Raw genomic sequence first — 17,432 nt, 5'->3', positions numbered from 1 at the left:
TCACTGTTAAGTTTTATTAAGTTAAATTATTTTGTTGAGAATTAATAAAATAGAAGATGTCTATAATGTCCTGATGGTCCTTGAAGTATACAGGGGGAAGTACCGCCTCCTGCCGTTCACTGCATAGCAGCTACGGATATCAGGAGAGAGGGAGAGGAAGAAAAGTCCGTTTTTCCAAGTGGAAAGCGTGGTTGTTTTTATCCTGTACGGTGGAAATAAGCTATCTAGGAATTGTTGTTACCCAGAAAGGAGTTTGTTACTGCTCGGATTCTTCTGGGTGAGTTAATTTGTTGTGAACAAGAATATTGTGAGTTTAAGCCACTAACGATGACATGCTAGCGGCTATCGCGGCTATTGCTATTAGCCATGTGGCTGTACATGTGTGATTGTGAGGATTAAACTGTATGTTAGAGTTTGTTAGCTTCCTATGACGATGCATGTAAAGATTGTAAGTCATATGTATGCTGTAGATGTTGATATGTTCCTATATCAATCCTTAATTGCGTTCATTGTGAGGTGAATACAGTTTAAAGAAAATGGGGTTATGTTTCTTTGTAGTTGTGCTACAACGCTTCACCATCGCCATTTTGAAGCTCCAGGAGAGTCCATTTTATTGGTTACTTTGGTAAGAAGTTATCATTGTCTATGTTTTGGAATATTCTGTCGTTCTTTCTGTATACTGGAAAGGTAAAATGCAAATTTGTTAGTATGTATGAACGAAACATAAGAAAGGATATATGTATAAATGACTAAATATAGATTTTTGAATGTTATTCTGACTGTGTTATACAGGTCAGGTTTTTTACTTGGGCGTACAGTTCAGTGATGATCCAGTCCAAAGATGGCGAGCCACCCCTCCAGGACCCTTGAGATGATTGCTCTAGGAAGAGAACTAAATTCTTTGGACGAACTGTGAACTGTACAAACTCTACTTAAGTGGTAGGACAGATTTGCACGTCATTCCTCCTTTGCACATCCTGCAAAGAGAATCCTCATTGCTGGACTCACACTTAAGGGTGTCGGCTGACACGAGAGAGAGAGACTGAGTCAAATCCCCCGGGGTTGTGTGTGTTTTGTTTATTATTTTCCGTGACTTGGGCCCAATTTTTCCTTTCATGTACTGTTATTGTTTTCATTGTATGTATGTAAGATTCTTTAATTGTGAATACAAATTGATCAAACCAAGTTCTCAGAGCGTTTCATTAGTCATCCACTGCTCCAGTAGTCGAACCTCAGCTATTGGCCCAACACACAGGTAACCATTTAAATCTGTATCCCAAGTGTTGAAAGGGGTGTTACACAGCCGTTTAGGCTCTACAGATTAATTCTGGCAGAAAAACAACAACCTGCAAACGCTGGGGAAGGTGTTATTGCTCAATCTAACACGGTGAGTCAAATAGTGCTTTTTTAAGGAATCACTTTTCTTTATCTTCAAGACTAATCATTATGTCAACCACTGAAATGTACTCAAAACTTGAAACCTACAAAAGACAAAAAGCACTCTTCTCTGCTGGTCACAGTTGAAAATAAGTGGTTGTTATATTTGTTATCTGGATTACTTCACAAAGAAACTATATCATTTTGGAGTAACTGGAATGCTTGTCCCAACCTTCAGAGAACACCATGTCCCATCCTGCACAGTGTACATTCATACTCAAGAAAATGTTTATATTATATAACTTTGTGAAACTATACCACTTAGTCTCAAAAACACATTAAATAACTCATTGACTCACAAAGATGCACTTTCGGTTACATTTGTTCTGCTTGTCTCCATGTGGCTCAAGGGGCGATCGTGGCTCAAGAGTTGGGAGTTCGCCTTGTAATCGGAAGGTTGCCGGTTCGAGCCCCGGCTCGGACAGTCTCGGTCGTTGTGTCCTTGGGCAAGACACTTCACCCGTTGCCTACTGGTGGTGGTCAGAGGGCCCGGTGGCGCCAGTGTCCGGCAGCCTCGCCTCTGTCAGTGCGCCCCAGGGCGGCTGTGGCTACAATGTAGCTTGCCATCACCAGTGTGTGAATGTGTGTGTGAATGGGTGGATGACTGGATATGTAAAGCGCTTTGGGGTCCTTAGGGACTAGTAAAGCGCTATATAAATACAGGCCATTTACCATTTACCATGTGTGTGGTGACTGCTCTGTGCTTTCCCCCCACATATATTAACACCACCAGAAGGTGATGCTGACCCTTTCAGAGTGGAACGCTTTCAGGCTGGGTCATGTATTTAATTTTAGAAGTGTATTCATAACTTGCAAAGCCTCAAAGTCAAGCATTAGAGAAATGCTTTTCACTGGCTTTGCAGGACCATCAGCAGGAGGTTTGTTCTCACATTGTATAGTTATCTTGCATCCTTCCTCATGAGTCCTCAAAGTACACACAATCAAGGCACTTGTGCTTACATAAGCAAATGTGTAGTATTCTTGTTGTTTCTGAAGCCCTGAAGCGACAGATAATCGCAGCACCTGTGCTTGCCTTTGCCACCTTCTCCAAGTCATTTTCAGTTCAAACTGCTGCAAGTCATCAGCGGCTTCAGGCCATCTTCAAAGGAAAAGGAGGTGGGGAGGGGGTCGATATGCAAGCCACTGACTGTGTTGAAAGATGACAACTGATTACGCTGATATTTACAGCTGCAACTGTGTTTCTTGAATTACATATGATGAGTCTCTTGTTGCAATGGTATAATCAAAAAGCTGATTAAAGCAAAGTATGAATCAAAACTTCTTCTTCCATTGGAAGAAGTAAACAGTAAGCAGCAGTAAAATTGGTTGTAGCTTCTTTGCATTCTGATATTAGCATTTCCCATATCACACACCACACGAGCCGTGCAGATTTATTCGGATCTGATGAGCACAGCTGTTTGAAGTCAGTTGGGGAATCCTCTTTCATGCAGCAGCAGATCTTCTGAGCTGACCATTTGGTCTGAAAATCATGTGAAATACACTCTGAAGAAGTAATTTAGTTAAAAGGCTTACTCTACTAAATATCCATACCAGGGGTATGAAACCTTTCTGATGACGAGTGCCATTTAAAATTTCTTCAGAAGTCAGTGTGCCATATGATTGCATTAGCAATAAATTTAATAACGCTCTATATGAACAGTTACACACTATATAGAACCACTTTATAGAATTATATTTGTTCGCAGATGTTGCCAGCTATCAGCGAATAGTTATCAGCTATTTTGAAACAAAAAAAAGACACATTTTATCCATAACAAGAACTCCATAACAGCAAATGAACTGTACAACAGAAAATGCAAATGCTATTTATGGTCTCCTCACAACAATGATAAGAAAAATTAACTGGGCCAATATGGCATGTCTGTTAATACACTCTGATCTCTGGTCTCCCACTCAGAGACACAGGTCTCCAAGTGTCCAGCATTCAGACGGCTACCTGAGGACACTCATGAAAATCTGCTCACACAGATATGTAGAGCTAAATACTGTCAATAAGGCCTATGCAATGTTCTGAAGACAGTTAAACTTGTCAGGTAGTGATGTCCAGCAGGTGAAAATGCAAGCTCCATGAACACGCACAGCTGTGGATGTTATATGTATGATTTCTATACATTTTACGTCAGATAAAAACTATGGTTGTAAGCTTCAGATAATTATTTAATAACAGCTAGACATTTTAAATGAGAATTAGAAAGTATTTCTTTGTGTCCCCTTCTCCCTGTTAATGCCCTACCTGGCCCCCTGGCAAAACTTTGCTAGACCCGCCCCTGCATAGTTACCAGCTGTCAGCTACATAAAAAAAAAAAAAAAAAGGATCCTGGTGTTATTTGTCTCTCAGAAACAGTTCATAACTTCCCTTCAACTCATTCATGTCACCTTAAAGGTAAACCTGTTTCTCCATCACCTGTCCAGCTCTGATGATTCAGTAAGGACATCTCCTGGTTTCATCTTCATGTTTCCCTCTCACCAGATATACAAACCGACATCATGACCAGCAGCTTTTACAGCTGTGGCTCCAGCAAACATCAGCTGATACTAGAAATTAATATTAAATAAATTCTAACAGCAGCTGATCAAGCTTAAACGTGCTGCTGTTGCTTAGCGCGACATCCGCTGGTTTCCTCTTTCTGGCGCAAAGTGGGCGATAAACAAACAAGAGAGAAAAGCCGATCAGCTGATCATTGATCAGTTTCATGATTAAAGAAGAAACAGGAGAGGGAGGGGGAGGGAATGAGAGAAGAAGAGGCAGTTGTGCAGTGTAATGACAGAATAACTCCAGCTTTGTGTCTTTTTCCATTCTAGCTGAAGTACGGGACAAAATGTTCCTTTTCACCTCAACACGAAACACGTAATATTTTCTCTCAATGCAGGACGATTCCATCTTTTTACAGGACGGTTGGCAACTCTACTAACTAACCTTATGAATTAAATAAAGTTCAACATCAGTAACATCAAAGCACCTACCCAGCTGTATAGAAACTCTGTCATGCTAGCATGACGGTACGAGCAGTACAAGTTATTGTAGCTGACTGTAAAAAGTCAGCACAACGAAAATAAACTCCGCCTAAACTTGGTTTATATCTGACCCAGATAGACAGCAGGTCATAACTTCTTACCTGAAGTTCAGTTCACCTGACACTCCGACCGGCAGCTGTCTCAGGTCTCTGCTCCTCCTGCCTCCCCTTTCTCTCATCCACCTGCTGGCCTCCACCACTTGCTCATTTTACTGAATCTGAGGAAGCACCGCCATAGCCACCACCAAACAACTGAGTTATTTTTACACACCGACCAGCATCTGGCCAATCCACCACCTTTCATTGTTTATACCGCTACAAAGAAAAAAAAGTCACCGGGCCACCGAGCAAATGCCCAGTATGCCCGATGGCTAGTCCAGCTATGGTCGTGCCATCAGTTAACCCTTCGCGTGCCACAGTTGGCACGCGTGCCTAGGGTTGCCGACCCCTGATCTATACAATGGCATTTACACATATATTGCTTCTGAAATTTCTATTGGATATACTAATTAGTATTTGCTTATTTTTAGTGGATTCTTTAAGCACTTCCTGTTTTTGCACTGATGAGGCCCTGTTAATGATCGGAACCACTTATTGCACAATAACAAGTGATTACAAAAACATCAACCAAAAATAAATAAATATGAACAAGAGAATCAGGAAGCAAAATCTAAACTGCAAAAACAACTCATTTTTGATGTAAAGCAGGAAAAAAAATTGTTGTTTCTTATTACCCCTGCCACAAAAAAGGCTGTACAAGCACTTTTGTAAAATGTCAATAACTATCAGTGGGACAAGCATTTAAAATGCTTTATTCATAAACGGTATAAAATTCCAAACATTAACATTGTTTTCTTACTCTTTGATCATTTCTAAGGATATGTTGCAAAATATTTTATGTGTGAGTGACCTTCAAGCCTCCTGCCACAGCCCTGATCTATATTTTATGACTTTTCATAACTAAACTGGAGCACTTCCATGACCTAAAAATTTGTATTCCGTTCTAATTTGTTAATGTTGTTTCTCAGCTCGGAAGATCTAAAAAGGAAATAAATAACCTGGTTCACATTTGACCCGAGTTACACAAAACACACACACACACACACACACGCTAAATACAACAAATGTACATACAGAAGGCAAAGTGTCTTTATGTCTGAGAAACCTGCTAAAATTTTCTAAATGGTAAATGGATTTTATGTAGTGTTTTCCTATTCATTACACACTCAAAGTGCTTTCCATTATAATCAACATTCACTTATGCACCCACACGTCAGTGCATCACTTTTCACTGTAAACATGGTCCAAGGACACTTGGACGTGCAGCCTGGAGTAGAGGTTATTGAACCACTAAACGTCTGAGCAGTGGGTGACCTACCCTGCCCCTTTAGCCACAGCCTATGCAGTGGGCAGTGAGTGCATTAGGAAATTCATAGTATGCTGGGAGTATAAAGAGATCATGAGCTTTCAAAACCATTAGCAACCTCATGCAAGGGTAAATATAGGAAAAGACAAAAATAAATGTTGAGCTGTTTCCCCGTGCTTTTTGCAGACATTTAAGTGTATGAATAGATTCATTGCGGCAGTTTAGACATAAAGGAACTCCATAAACTGGTTTCTCTGCTTTTATCATTGTGGCATGATTCACAATCACGTCTTTTTTTCAGCACATTAGCAATTTTATTCCTGATTATCTTTTCTTTGTTGTAAAAACTCAGCTCTTTTCAGTGCCCCCAATGGGTTTCTTCTCCTGGGTGATTATTATATAAATAGTTTTACTTTATCACTTTGATGGGCAGCAGTGCCAAATGGTTCCCTAGTTAAAAAAGGGGATCATGATTTGAATGAGTATCTTTTCTAATAGATACCTTAATAATTTGATAATTTTATTAGGAAAACTGCCTTCTTTTTTTGTTTAAATTGGATGCCAATAGCTTCTGCAGTTCTCACGAATACAATCCAACAAAGAACCAACTGTTTTAGGGTATTTATATTCAGTTGGATCACACTGGAGGTTTAGTTAAAAACAATTTCTCCATCATTTATAAGAACATGGGGGAACAAAACTGAAAAAGTGTCAAACTAAAAGAGCAAAACTTCCTCAGCAGGAAAAGAATTAGTTGACATCAGTAAAAAAGTAAGACAGTAATTTGCCGTTTTTGTGATGCTAAGCACCTCTGCCAGGAGGCTTACTGTCAACATCTTCTCACACCAATAAGAAGTAGAGCAACTGAAAATGTTAATTATTTATCACACAGCAACTGCAGACTACAGAAAGTGCAAGAGCAAGAAAACCACACTGAACTTGCAGAAAATCGACTTTGTGCTGAGCAAATCAAACTTCTGATCTAGAGGCCAATATGGGTTCAATTACAAAAACATGGCTAATTTGAGCTGGTCAGGAAGTGGAGGCTTCCCGACCAACTGAAAAGCAAGAAACAAATGATTAACTACTTACAATACCTCAGTGTACTGACAGTGTAAGGTTTCAGGTATCATATCAAGTTTCATTTTCACATAGGAAACAAAGAATAATGGGGGTCAACTGTTTTTCTTACCTGTGTGTCTTTTCCTGAGCTGCCAGCAGCAAGGTGAACTGAAACAATGGAAAAAGATTATGTTATTCCAAATCATCCAGCAAAAAGAAATAAAATATTCAAAACTGAAACAGTCTCCTTTGTGCTTCAGTCTTCACCATCTAAAAGTTGTCATACAAATGCAACACTAAAAGAAAACAACTTGTTTATTATTATTTGTGGACAAACAACATATTTAAAAGGTATTTGAGGGTTTTCTTCCATTCGGAGTTGCTGCTGGATGTCTAAAAGCGTACGGGACCATTTCACCATTCGAGATTATAATTAGAGCCTTGAGAGCTTCTATCCAATTACATTGCCATCGATTCAGAGACAAGAAAATCTTCTCAGAAAGGTTCTCAGGATTTCAAATCAATACATCAAAAACGGCAGCGTTGCTGAGAATGAATTAATAAAGCAATTTATATTAAATTACACTGCCTTCACTCCCACATCACTCAGCTTTAAATCTGACTTTAATTAGATGATCTAACATAAAAAATTGTTAAATTTCCTCTGCTGACTCACTGCACTGTGGCCATTAAAAAGGTCAACAGAGAGTTCAGATTAAAACCTAAAAGCAGCAGATATGTTTTCGAGCTTCAACCGAACCACTATGTAATATCCAAAATATAGGCTCTACAGAAAAGATATAACTATCTGTATTTCAGAAGATTGATACAATCTCTGTGAACCACTCTGCAATAATTTGGTCAGATATTGATTCCAGCCATAGTAAGGAAACCCTTAACTTAAATTATTTAACAAGCACAAAAAGTCCATTTAAATACTTCTGTCTGCAAAGCCTGGAATGAAGCTGCCAGATCAAAACAAGTGACTGCTATTATTCTTATAATGAAAACACTGAAAATAACAGTGGATGCTGACACTTTTAAAACTATCTAAAGGAAATGAAGGGATTTTATTTTTCCTAAGAATGGAAGAGAAGGTCTGATTTTTACTAGTTAGGTTTTCTTGCATTTAAAAACATAAATAAATTCTGTTTCCTGCTACTGTTTACAGCAGTTCACAGTTAATTTAAAGTGCTTGTGTGACAAGGACAAAATGAGACAAATGGAGAGAAGACAGAAAAGATGATGCTGATGAGCTGTTAAATCAACCAAACATGAATGACATTCAAATAATTAACAGAGAAACAAAACACAGCACATAGTGTCTTAAAAGAAATTCCACAATGACTCAGCAGTGACTTTGTTAATTAGAAATAACATTAGTACCATTATATAATAGTGCAGAATGAACCATCATGCTCAACTTTAAGGCTAATGTGAAAGAAATTACTTAATAATGGTTTCATTTCCTGATTAAATACTTCAGATAAAATGGGTATAAATTGACATAAAAAAAAAGCAAATAGATAAACGCATGTGCAACAACATTGTTCAGTATAGGAAAAAAAATCGTGGATAGCAACTTCCCACTGAATAAAGAAAAGCAGTTATTTCAAACATTGCTGAACAAGGTCAAATATTTCCCTTTGGAGTGTAAAATCATGGTGTCTGCAAATAAAATGGATTTCCAGTGTGTTTCAGGCAGCTTTTGTGATGTGGTCCATGCTCATATTTCAATGAATATAAAGAATGCAATGTATTGACCAGCACTACTGACAAATCTTTGATTTTTTTAGACTGTTATATTTTACAGGTAACTCTCTCTTCAAACATTTCCCACAAAAAGAGTCTGCATCTAACAGACACAGGGTGACCAAAGAAAAAGGTAAAAGAAAGAAGAGGGGGAGCCTGATCGTATTTATAAAATGAGAAGCTCAAAATAAATCTTGCATAATGGGAATCACAATCTGGATTAAACTGCCTCCTTTTTTCTTCATTATACACAAGAAGCCAGCAAAACTCAATTTTGTACACCCCCACCCCCCTCCCCTCACATCATTATCTGATATCTGTATATCCTAAAAGCTATGTGAAGTTCACAAACATAAAGCGAGAGCCAGCAAAGCTTTAGGTATGTAGACACTACACACGACATCATGATATTGTATTCTGGTTTCTGTTGTTATTAAAAATGCAACATTTGGTATGAAACTGGGCTTCCTACAGGAATACATACAAGTTAACAATACATTCTGCTACCTCTGCTCAAAATTCCCATCTTTTCATGGCTCACCCTGGAGAGGCAGAGATGCACAGAAAGGAAGAGGGGGAATAACTCCATACATAACATCAGGAGCGGTGACTGGAGCACCTCCATCTCATTGCTTCCTCAGCCTGCATAATCAAGTCTGTTGTTTCCAACCGTGTTTTCAATTGAGCCACACTGAGATGAAGTGGCTTTGATTTCAGAAAGTCTCCAAATTCCTTTACACAATGACGGCGCTGAATGGTTTAGCTTTTAAACAAGCCTGTGCAGAATATACGCTGTTGTCATAATGACAGAACATGTCCAGTGCAATTATCAAGGAAACGCTGCACTCGGGTTTCATCTTAGGCGAATCCAAATTCAAGACTGACAAAGAATGTATGCAGAGCAGCTAGATACTTTATTAAATTCAAACAGGTTGAAGGGTTCTACTGAGAGCCATTTCCTGCTAATGAAAAATGGATTCATAGTAATTAAACAATGGCTTGCTTGTTTGACAATTGGTCAGTGTCTGACTTTAATTACTTCCAGCATTTAATGGGCGCTGAGAGAGCTGGGAAAAATAGAGACACCACATGAAAAGTGCTTTGAAGTAATTAAATCGTATTAACAAAGGCAGTTATTCAGGTGTATTATATTAACTTGAATGCAAATTAGCAATCAGTGTCTGCTTTAAAAGAGCTCTGATAATCACCATGTCCATGTGGGGTATTCAAAGCAACATGAGACAACTAAGGGCTTCCAAATAGACTGAATAGAGAAAGCTCTGAACTGCAGCTGCAGTGGTTCAAAAAACAAAGTTATTTAATTTGGCAAAAACAATAAAATCTAAAATCCTGTTAGCTTCACAGTGCTGATGTATGTGGCAGGGCTGCCATCCAGAAACCACTTTTGAGACCAGCGTGCAAACACTGCCAAGCTGAGAGCCATTAAACATGGATTCAGCTCTTACCAACCTCTTCTGAAAGGCCATCCATAGCCCTCCTCTTTACACAACAACACTACCTGGCACAAGATGTTGTAAAGTGGCTGGTGAAAAGAACAAACATTTAGGAAAATGAAACATGAGAAAAAATGCACGAGTATTTGTCTTGAATAACACAGGTGGGGAAAAACATACTGCTTTGTTTTCTAATGTTGGCCTATTTCGATCATTAAGTATCTTCAAGTTGAAGACAAAGTTAATTTTCATCCTGCTTTATTAATGTTAAATGTTTTGAAAATGTCATCACGACATGAACCAGGCCACAGCTTTTTTTATCTTCTTCTTCTTTCAGCTCCTCCCTTTAGCAGTCGCAACAGTAGATCATCTGACCCCATCACTTGCATCTTCATCTATCAGTCCAACACTCTGCATGTCCTCCTTCACTACATCCATTAACCCCCTCTGTGGTCTTTGTCTTTTACTCCTGCCTGGCAGCTCCATGTTCAACAGTACATGTCCAAACATCAACCATGGCTGTCTAACTTTGTGTCCAAATCACTTAACCTGAGCTGCCCTTCTCGTTTCTATTCTGCAATTCATTTCAACTCTGCCACCTACGGCTCCACCTACTGTCTTTTTGTCACTGAAACATCTCCAAATCACACATCATATCAGGTTTCTGTACAATTTTATAAACCCTCCTTTTCATAGTTTCTGCTATCCTTCTGCTAACGCCTGTGTGACTGCAATCTACATCCAAATCCCATCATACCGTTTAAGTCCACTACCAACATCCCCTGATGAACCTCTGTTGGTAAGATCAGTTTTGCCATTCATATCTAATAGATGGGTTGGAGTCAGGGTTACTTCACAGCAAATTAAAAGAACAAATTATAAATATGACAAATGTTAGGATCCCTTTCTACTTTTTCTTTTCCCTCTACATTAAAAATCTGATCCCTTCTGGTTTCCTACTTGTGCGGGCAGACTTTGGCGTTGATTGTGTCTAGGGGTGGTCAATAATGCCTCAAAATTATATCACGAAACTTCAAGAAATTTTGTGATAATGATATTTCACACAAAAAAAACAAAAAAAAAACTAAAAAAAAAAAAAACTGCACAACATTTTATCAATGCCTGCACCTTGCAGGCAGCAGCATTTATGAGTGCAAGTAAATGAAGTGCATTCTCTACCCTTCTTTTCCAATGAGTTACTGTCACTGATGACAGACTACCTAATTTGAAGTGTGAATCCATTGAAACAAGGTCCCAGCAGCAGCAGCATTACAGTACAATAGAGGTGACTCATCATGAGTCAAGTGTAAGCACAAAAGTAGTGTTTCCCTTGGAATTTAAAATAAAAGTCTAAAATAAAAATTTAAAATAACTTCTTAGCACTAGTTTAACAATAACTAAAGAAACTTGGCCAAACTATATGGAACAGCATCAGTAATTTCCTTCCACCATCTTCTCTTCCTGTCACATAAATTGCAGCTAACAAGAGCAGCTAGCGATGCTTGGTTGAGTCATTCGTTTAAATTTGAGTCGCATATCACCACCTGTTAGTTTTTGCCTCTAATGGGGAAACAAGCTTGTTGTTTCCACCCTCGATGGGAATGGGGACAAATGGTTGCTGGCAGTTGCTACAGTGGGTGAAATCAGTCACAAAAAGTTATATGTTGGTGCATCAAAAACCTTTTTTGCAGATATTTCTGTCACTGGTGGAATTTGGACACAAGTCGATCTGCTAGTGACCAAGGCAATCACAAGGAGGTTTTTGATGCAGCAACCTCTTTCACCTAGTGACAGTCAGCAACCACTGGGGCAGCACATCAAGGGCGGTTATGATGAATTTTCATCAGTAATGATCAATAATAACCCCAGGCTGAAGAAAACTTACCATAACTTATACGTGAGGTAAGATGATTTCAGGATGCCAGCATTTCTCATTGAAAAATTATAGAACTTAGCAGCAACAAGAACAATAAAAGCTATTATAAGTAAATCTCCTCAAAGGGCTGGCACAGATGGCACACAGTTTCACACACAGTTGTAATAATTCATTTGGTTTATATTTTTTGACAACTGCTCTGCAAACTGTTCGGCATGCAAGATGCAGAAGCTTCATCTGGGATTGTGTCATATTAAATTTAAACTTTCTCTCCCAGCTCGAGCACCACCAGCAGCCATCCAAGATCCATACTAGCAACACGTAATCGAGTTAGAGCTATGGCGCTCACTCTCAGTGCAAATGTTTTATTGTTTGGTTGGTTGGATTTTTAAATATATAAATGCTGATTACATTAAATAAACGTTATCATACTTTTGTAGCAGCTTTTAATCATGAAATTATTATTTGTTTATACAGCTTCATGTCTCGTTCACAGACTGTCTCAGATATATAAAGATGCCAATGTACTAAAACCACCAATGCTATAGTGGGTGTCTCCAAGATTAGATTTTGCCAGAATGACACACAAACACATGCACACATACACACACAAACTCACAAGGTGAAAACAACAACCAGACAGCTGCAGACGGCTCATATAGCAGATTAAGATGCTGTATTCCGCAAATATATTAAAAAGTAATGGACAAGGACAATGCCATACTCAGCAAACATAAGTTGGACCACATCCATTCTTTAACTTGACCTTCATTTTGTTCTGAGCTACAGATCTGTCAAGTCCAGCGACTGTGTCAATATCAGGCTGCAGACATTTAGAGTGACAGGAAAAATACAGGAAACTGCCTTTGTTGTGGGTTTTTTTCTAATGAAACTAGGTGTTTCCAGGAGCACATTTTGCAATGATGGCACCATATACTGCACATAAAGATGTGTGTAGCCTTCCAACACGATTTTATAAGAAAATGACCCTACCAGATCTATAACATCAGTATACACATTCCAAACTAACCAATAATTTCAATAGTTTTAGGTCTATTTTATTAAAATGTAATGCTCATATTTAAAATTATGGTCCCACATTAAATGACAAAGCAGGGTATATTTTTAGGCATAGCTACTTTTTGACTGACATGTCACTACCATATGAGCGCAACATCACAAAACATGTTGCCAATGGGAGCGCAAAGTGTCCAGGTTATCTTGCAACAATATCGTTAGCTTCATAGCATAATTGCCTAAGTCATTGACTTAGTCAAATGACTTAGGCAATTATGCTATGAAGCTAACGATATGCAAATGTACAGGTACACAGTCTGCCAAAATGAGAGCACATCAGGTGGTCAAACCCTAATGAAACAACAAAAACAGTGGTATAGTAAGACAGCATAAGCACACATTTTACAGTTGAGTTTCAACAGCATGCTAATCGATATGTTTCTATATAAGGGTGAAGTCTTCTGTCAGAAAATTGATGGAGACTGTGTTGGGTCTTTAAGGTTTTGAGCAGTGGTCGTCTGCTTAAATCTCACAGCTCAGGTAGAGTAACAAACACATCTGAAGTATAAATCTTAAATCCGTGTGTAACAGGTGATCAGCAGGATACACAGAAGAGAAAGAACAAAACATTTTTTAAGTTCAGATCCTGACTGATCTGCGAGTTAATAAGGTTGCTATGCCATGTGCTGAAATGTATGCATGTTGTTTTATCTGCCTGCCACAAGAGGCTGCAGTTATTTATTAAAGTCAAAGGAATTAATCTGATTTGCTGTGGGCAGCAAAGAAACATTAATAGCTATATTTCTACAGACATTTCATATTAGAGAGGAGTAAAGATAAATAATACTAAAATAATGGGAAAAACAAAACATGAATGCGATTTGTGAGTTGCATGGCCGAGTGTGTGTACTTGTGAGTAAAGAAACACACAGTTTGCTCTGCAGTTTTTCTTGTGGACTGATATTGGAACATGAAGCACCCCAACAACTAATTCTGGTGCTTGCATTACATCCATAGCACCTATGCTAGCATTTGTAAACTATTATCCCCCCTCTCTCCAACACTAATATACAAGTAATATCAATATTAAGGACCAGAAATACATCAGATCCAAGCACTGAGGATGGAGACTCACTGAAGAGTTACACGACAGAGGCAAAACTTTGGCTTTCTGCTCCAGGTGTTTCACTCACGCCTTTATTCTCATAACATCTCTCACTGCCATTCCTACTAGAATTAATGCTTCAAGTGATGACTATCACTACAAAAAAATATCACATGCTTTTATTCTTTGCTTTCAGCAGCTGGTAGTTAATTGCTGGCTGCAAGCCTTAGTAGATTTTCTAACTCACTGAATCCAAGTTTTGCACTCTAATAGGGAAACTCCCACAAATACATATGCAGCAGCAGAAATAACGGTGTCCACGCCTTTCTGTCACAAAGATGCCAAAACTAATTTATGCTGGTGCAACCTGTTCCTTAAACTGGCCCTGTGCCTTTTTATTAAGCTAAATTGATGTTTTTAAATCAACAACCTAAACAGCTAAAGGACTTCTAAGCACCAATTTGTCACTTAGCCAAAATCTCGTCGTTCATTGTCGATATAGTCATATCTTTTCGCTCCCCCTATGGGATAAGATCTGTTCCAAGACCTGCGAGAGAGTAATCATGAATCCTAATCCTCCTCACCATGTGAGCTGTATGCCTTCAGTCACTTCTAAAAACCCAAAAGTGACCACAGCTGAAGGTCAGAACAAAGACTATTGTTTAAGAGCTGGCTCAGCTCTCCTTTCTCCCTATCATCGCCCACTTCAATCTCACAGTCCTTTTTACTGTCTCTGAACTGAGTCATCCTAAGGTAGAGGAATGGGGAAAAAATTTTGAAGATAAATTGGCAATCTGTCACTTAGACACATGATGAAAAAAAAAAAACAAATAAAAAAACAAAAACCTTTAAGAAGCTGTTTTCTGGATTGCAATGAAAATGTCAGCAACCAACAAACCAACTGCTCGTGTTTAGACAAATTTTACAGTAAATAAATAACTAGTGTTTTAAATTTAATTGCTCTAAATTAACAGCACAGTTTTACCGGCTTCTCCAGCCACAAGTGATAAATGTTGCTGTTCACCAACAGCATAAGAAAAGCTGAATCCACATTTTTATATAGCTCTACAACCCCATGTATTGTACATCACTGCACTATCTCTAAGTCAACAAGCAATTGCACACTCTATGGAAATACTGCATGTACCACAATTGAAATGCGCCCCATGTGGACCCAGAAAATGCGCTGTGGTCTCAAACTGCTGGTCCCGACTGCATCACACTCAATGTCAAACCACTTGAGTGCACATCAGAAATGACAGTTGGTTGAGGCTCCATGGACAACATCATTGAAAAACAGCAGAGGTGGCACCCTAATGTCACCAAACTGGCTGTTCTCCAGACCTCGGCTGTACTTCAATGTTAGGTCCATGAATATTACATACAGGGGGAGCAGACAAGCAGCCTTGTCTGAGTGTGATGCCCAGCTAAATGTGCTTGACTCAGGGCCAAATACACAAACAGAGCTTTCACCCGGGCACAGGGTCAATTGCAGCAGACACCATGGCTGCTCATACTGCCCAGAAAGTAGTGCATATTTTACATCACACATGCATTGACTTGAGGACTTTTTCAAACTGCTACGGTTTTGTTTAATGTGCAACATCCGCAGGTAGGCTTCAAAGCAGCACTTCCTTCTTTTCCAGTTATTAGGAATTAATTGAACTGAGACAAGGCTTGATTTATTTACTTATTTATTTTTGCCAGAAATAAGCATCCAAGGAAGGAAGCTGATCAGAAATTATATGTGATATATGTTTCTCCTTTTTCTAGTGAAATTCTACAAAATAAAAAGTCATGAACATATTCATGTTTGGAATAAGCAAAGCAAAGCAAAGAAAGGAACGTAAAGCAGCGGCTAACTGTAGGTTAAAATCTTAATTATCCTAGGTCGAATCCAATTAATAATGAATCAGTAGTACTGAGAATGACCTGTGGTAATGCAACACATTGGCAGATCCTTGTGTATTTAGCTATTTAGCTTTTGTCACCATGACAATTTTCAGTCCCAGTGAGGCAAGCAGCTCAGCATTTATCTCATCTCGTTCAGGTGGACCTTCACCATGGTACACTGGGCAGATATAATATTGGTCACTCAGTCCAATTCTCTTCCCAGCTGCAGCCACAAATTGTGTGCTGCAACGTCCATGTCACATCACTGAATATGTGACTGTATGTGCACGGAACATGTACACGCAGAAGAACATGCACACATATGCTAATGCAAATATACGTGGAGCATGCTTAGAGCATGCATTAATTCGTGTTAAACCAATTCAACTAAAAGATTTAACATATCAATTAAACATTTATCAAGTTAAGAAATCAACTTCATTGAGGGAATTATGAAACAATTTTGCCAATATTTGTGCTACAAATTAAAAACTATATATAGTCAAAGCGCAAAGATATCCTTTCACTTGTTTTTCAGTCTGTGGACATAATTTCCTTTTACTCTCTTACAGCGACAAAAATAGGAACAAGTCATGCTTTTAACTGTGGCTTTTGTTTAATCTTCTGCATTTGTTTTTTAAATTCCAAGCGCACATCCAGGGCGACAAAGAAACCCCCAACTTAAAGCTTTTGGGAGCTGTAGCCTGAGGTGCATTGATCCTCGGGCTTGACTCCTGTCGGTGCAACGTCGATATGTCAGGGAAAAAAGCAGCCCCGCTTGTCGCGAGGGGGGGGGATTTGATTTCAACAGAAATGCCACGAGAGAGCTTCCAAACCCTCTCCTCTGCCGTTAACTCTAATATAAACTCATTGGTCTACATAAAGCCACATGGCACCCGGTGAGTGCAAATCGCCTTTAAACTCCTCAGGAAGTTGAGGCGGATCATGGTTCCTCACTTCACACTTAAGAAAATACACTCGCAGCTCGCCTCTTCGCGCTGTTGGCAAAACTGTATCAAGCGCAACACTGTCCCTTGTTTCCAAACAAAAATCAGCTTCGCCTTGAAAAACGGAACAAACTGTTTACTGTTGCCGGGATCGTTACGTCCCTCACAGCTGTCTGGTCCGAGCCCCCTGACTTGAAGATTAGAAAGTAAAGTGAGTACTTACAGAAAGAGAGGAAAAGCAAACAGCCTGCCACTTTGTGACCGACGTGTGGGCTGTTCGACAGCATCCCGGGAGAGTCGTATTTGAGCTGTGTAGGTGGTGGAGGAAGCTCGCAGAGCATGGGCTTTCTGACTGTTAAAAAACAAACAACTGGGCTTTTCCTTTTCACGGAAAACGAGGAGTAGATCTATGCTCCGGCAGGAGGCATCGCCACTTTCTGTACGAGGCGCAGGGACGCGCTCTGCTGGCGGGATGAATTCACTGAGCT

At 39.2% G+C, this 17,432-nt stretch overlaps 1 protein-coding gene across 1 annotated transcript in view; it reads right to left on the bottom strand.

Moving 5' to 3' along the window:
* b3glcta (beta 3-glucosyltransferase a) overlaps positions 1–17,432 on the bottom strand; it is a 90,218-nt gene extending 72,786 nt beyond the window's left edge. Inside the window, exons 1-2 of the mRNA XM_085379324.1 lie at positions 17,168–17,432; positions 7,031–7,068 (exon numbers count right to left, since the gene is read on the bottom strand). Of these exons, the coding sequence (XP_085235450.1) occupies positions 7,031–7,068; positions 17,168–17,285 (156 nt within the window). The 5' untranslated portion in view covers positions 17,286–17,432. The remainder of the gene's footprint in view (positions 1–7,030; positions 7,069–17,167) is intronic.

Source organism: Rhamphochromis longiceps, linkage group LG14 (assembly GCF_057381845.1).
Source record: "Rhamphochromis longiceps isolate RC_006_pf linkage group LG14, R_longiceps_female_GT1.1, whole genome shotgun sequence".
Taxonomy (NCBI): Eukaryota; Metazoa; Chordata; class Actinopteri; order Cichliformes; family Cichlidae; genus Rhamphochromis; species Rhamphochromis longiceps.
Note: the sequence above shows the minus strand (reverse complement) of the source record. Positions and strands in the feature narration are given on the sequence as shown.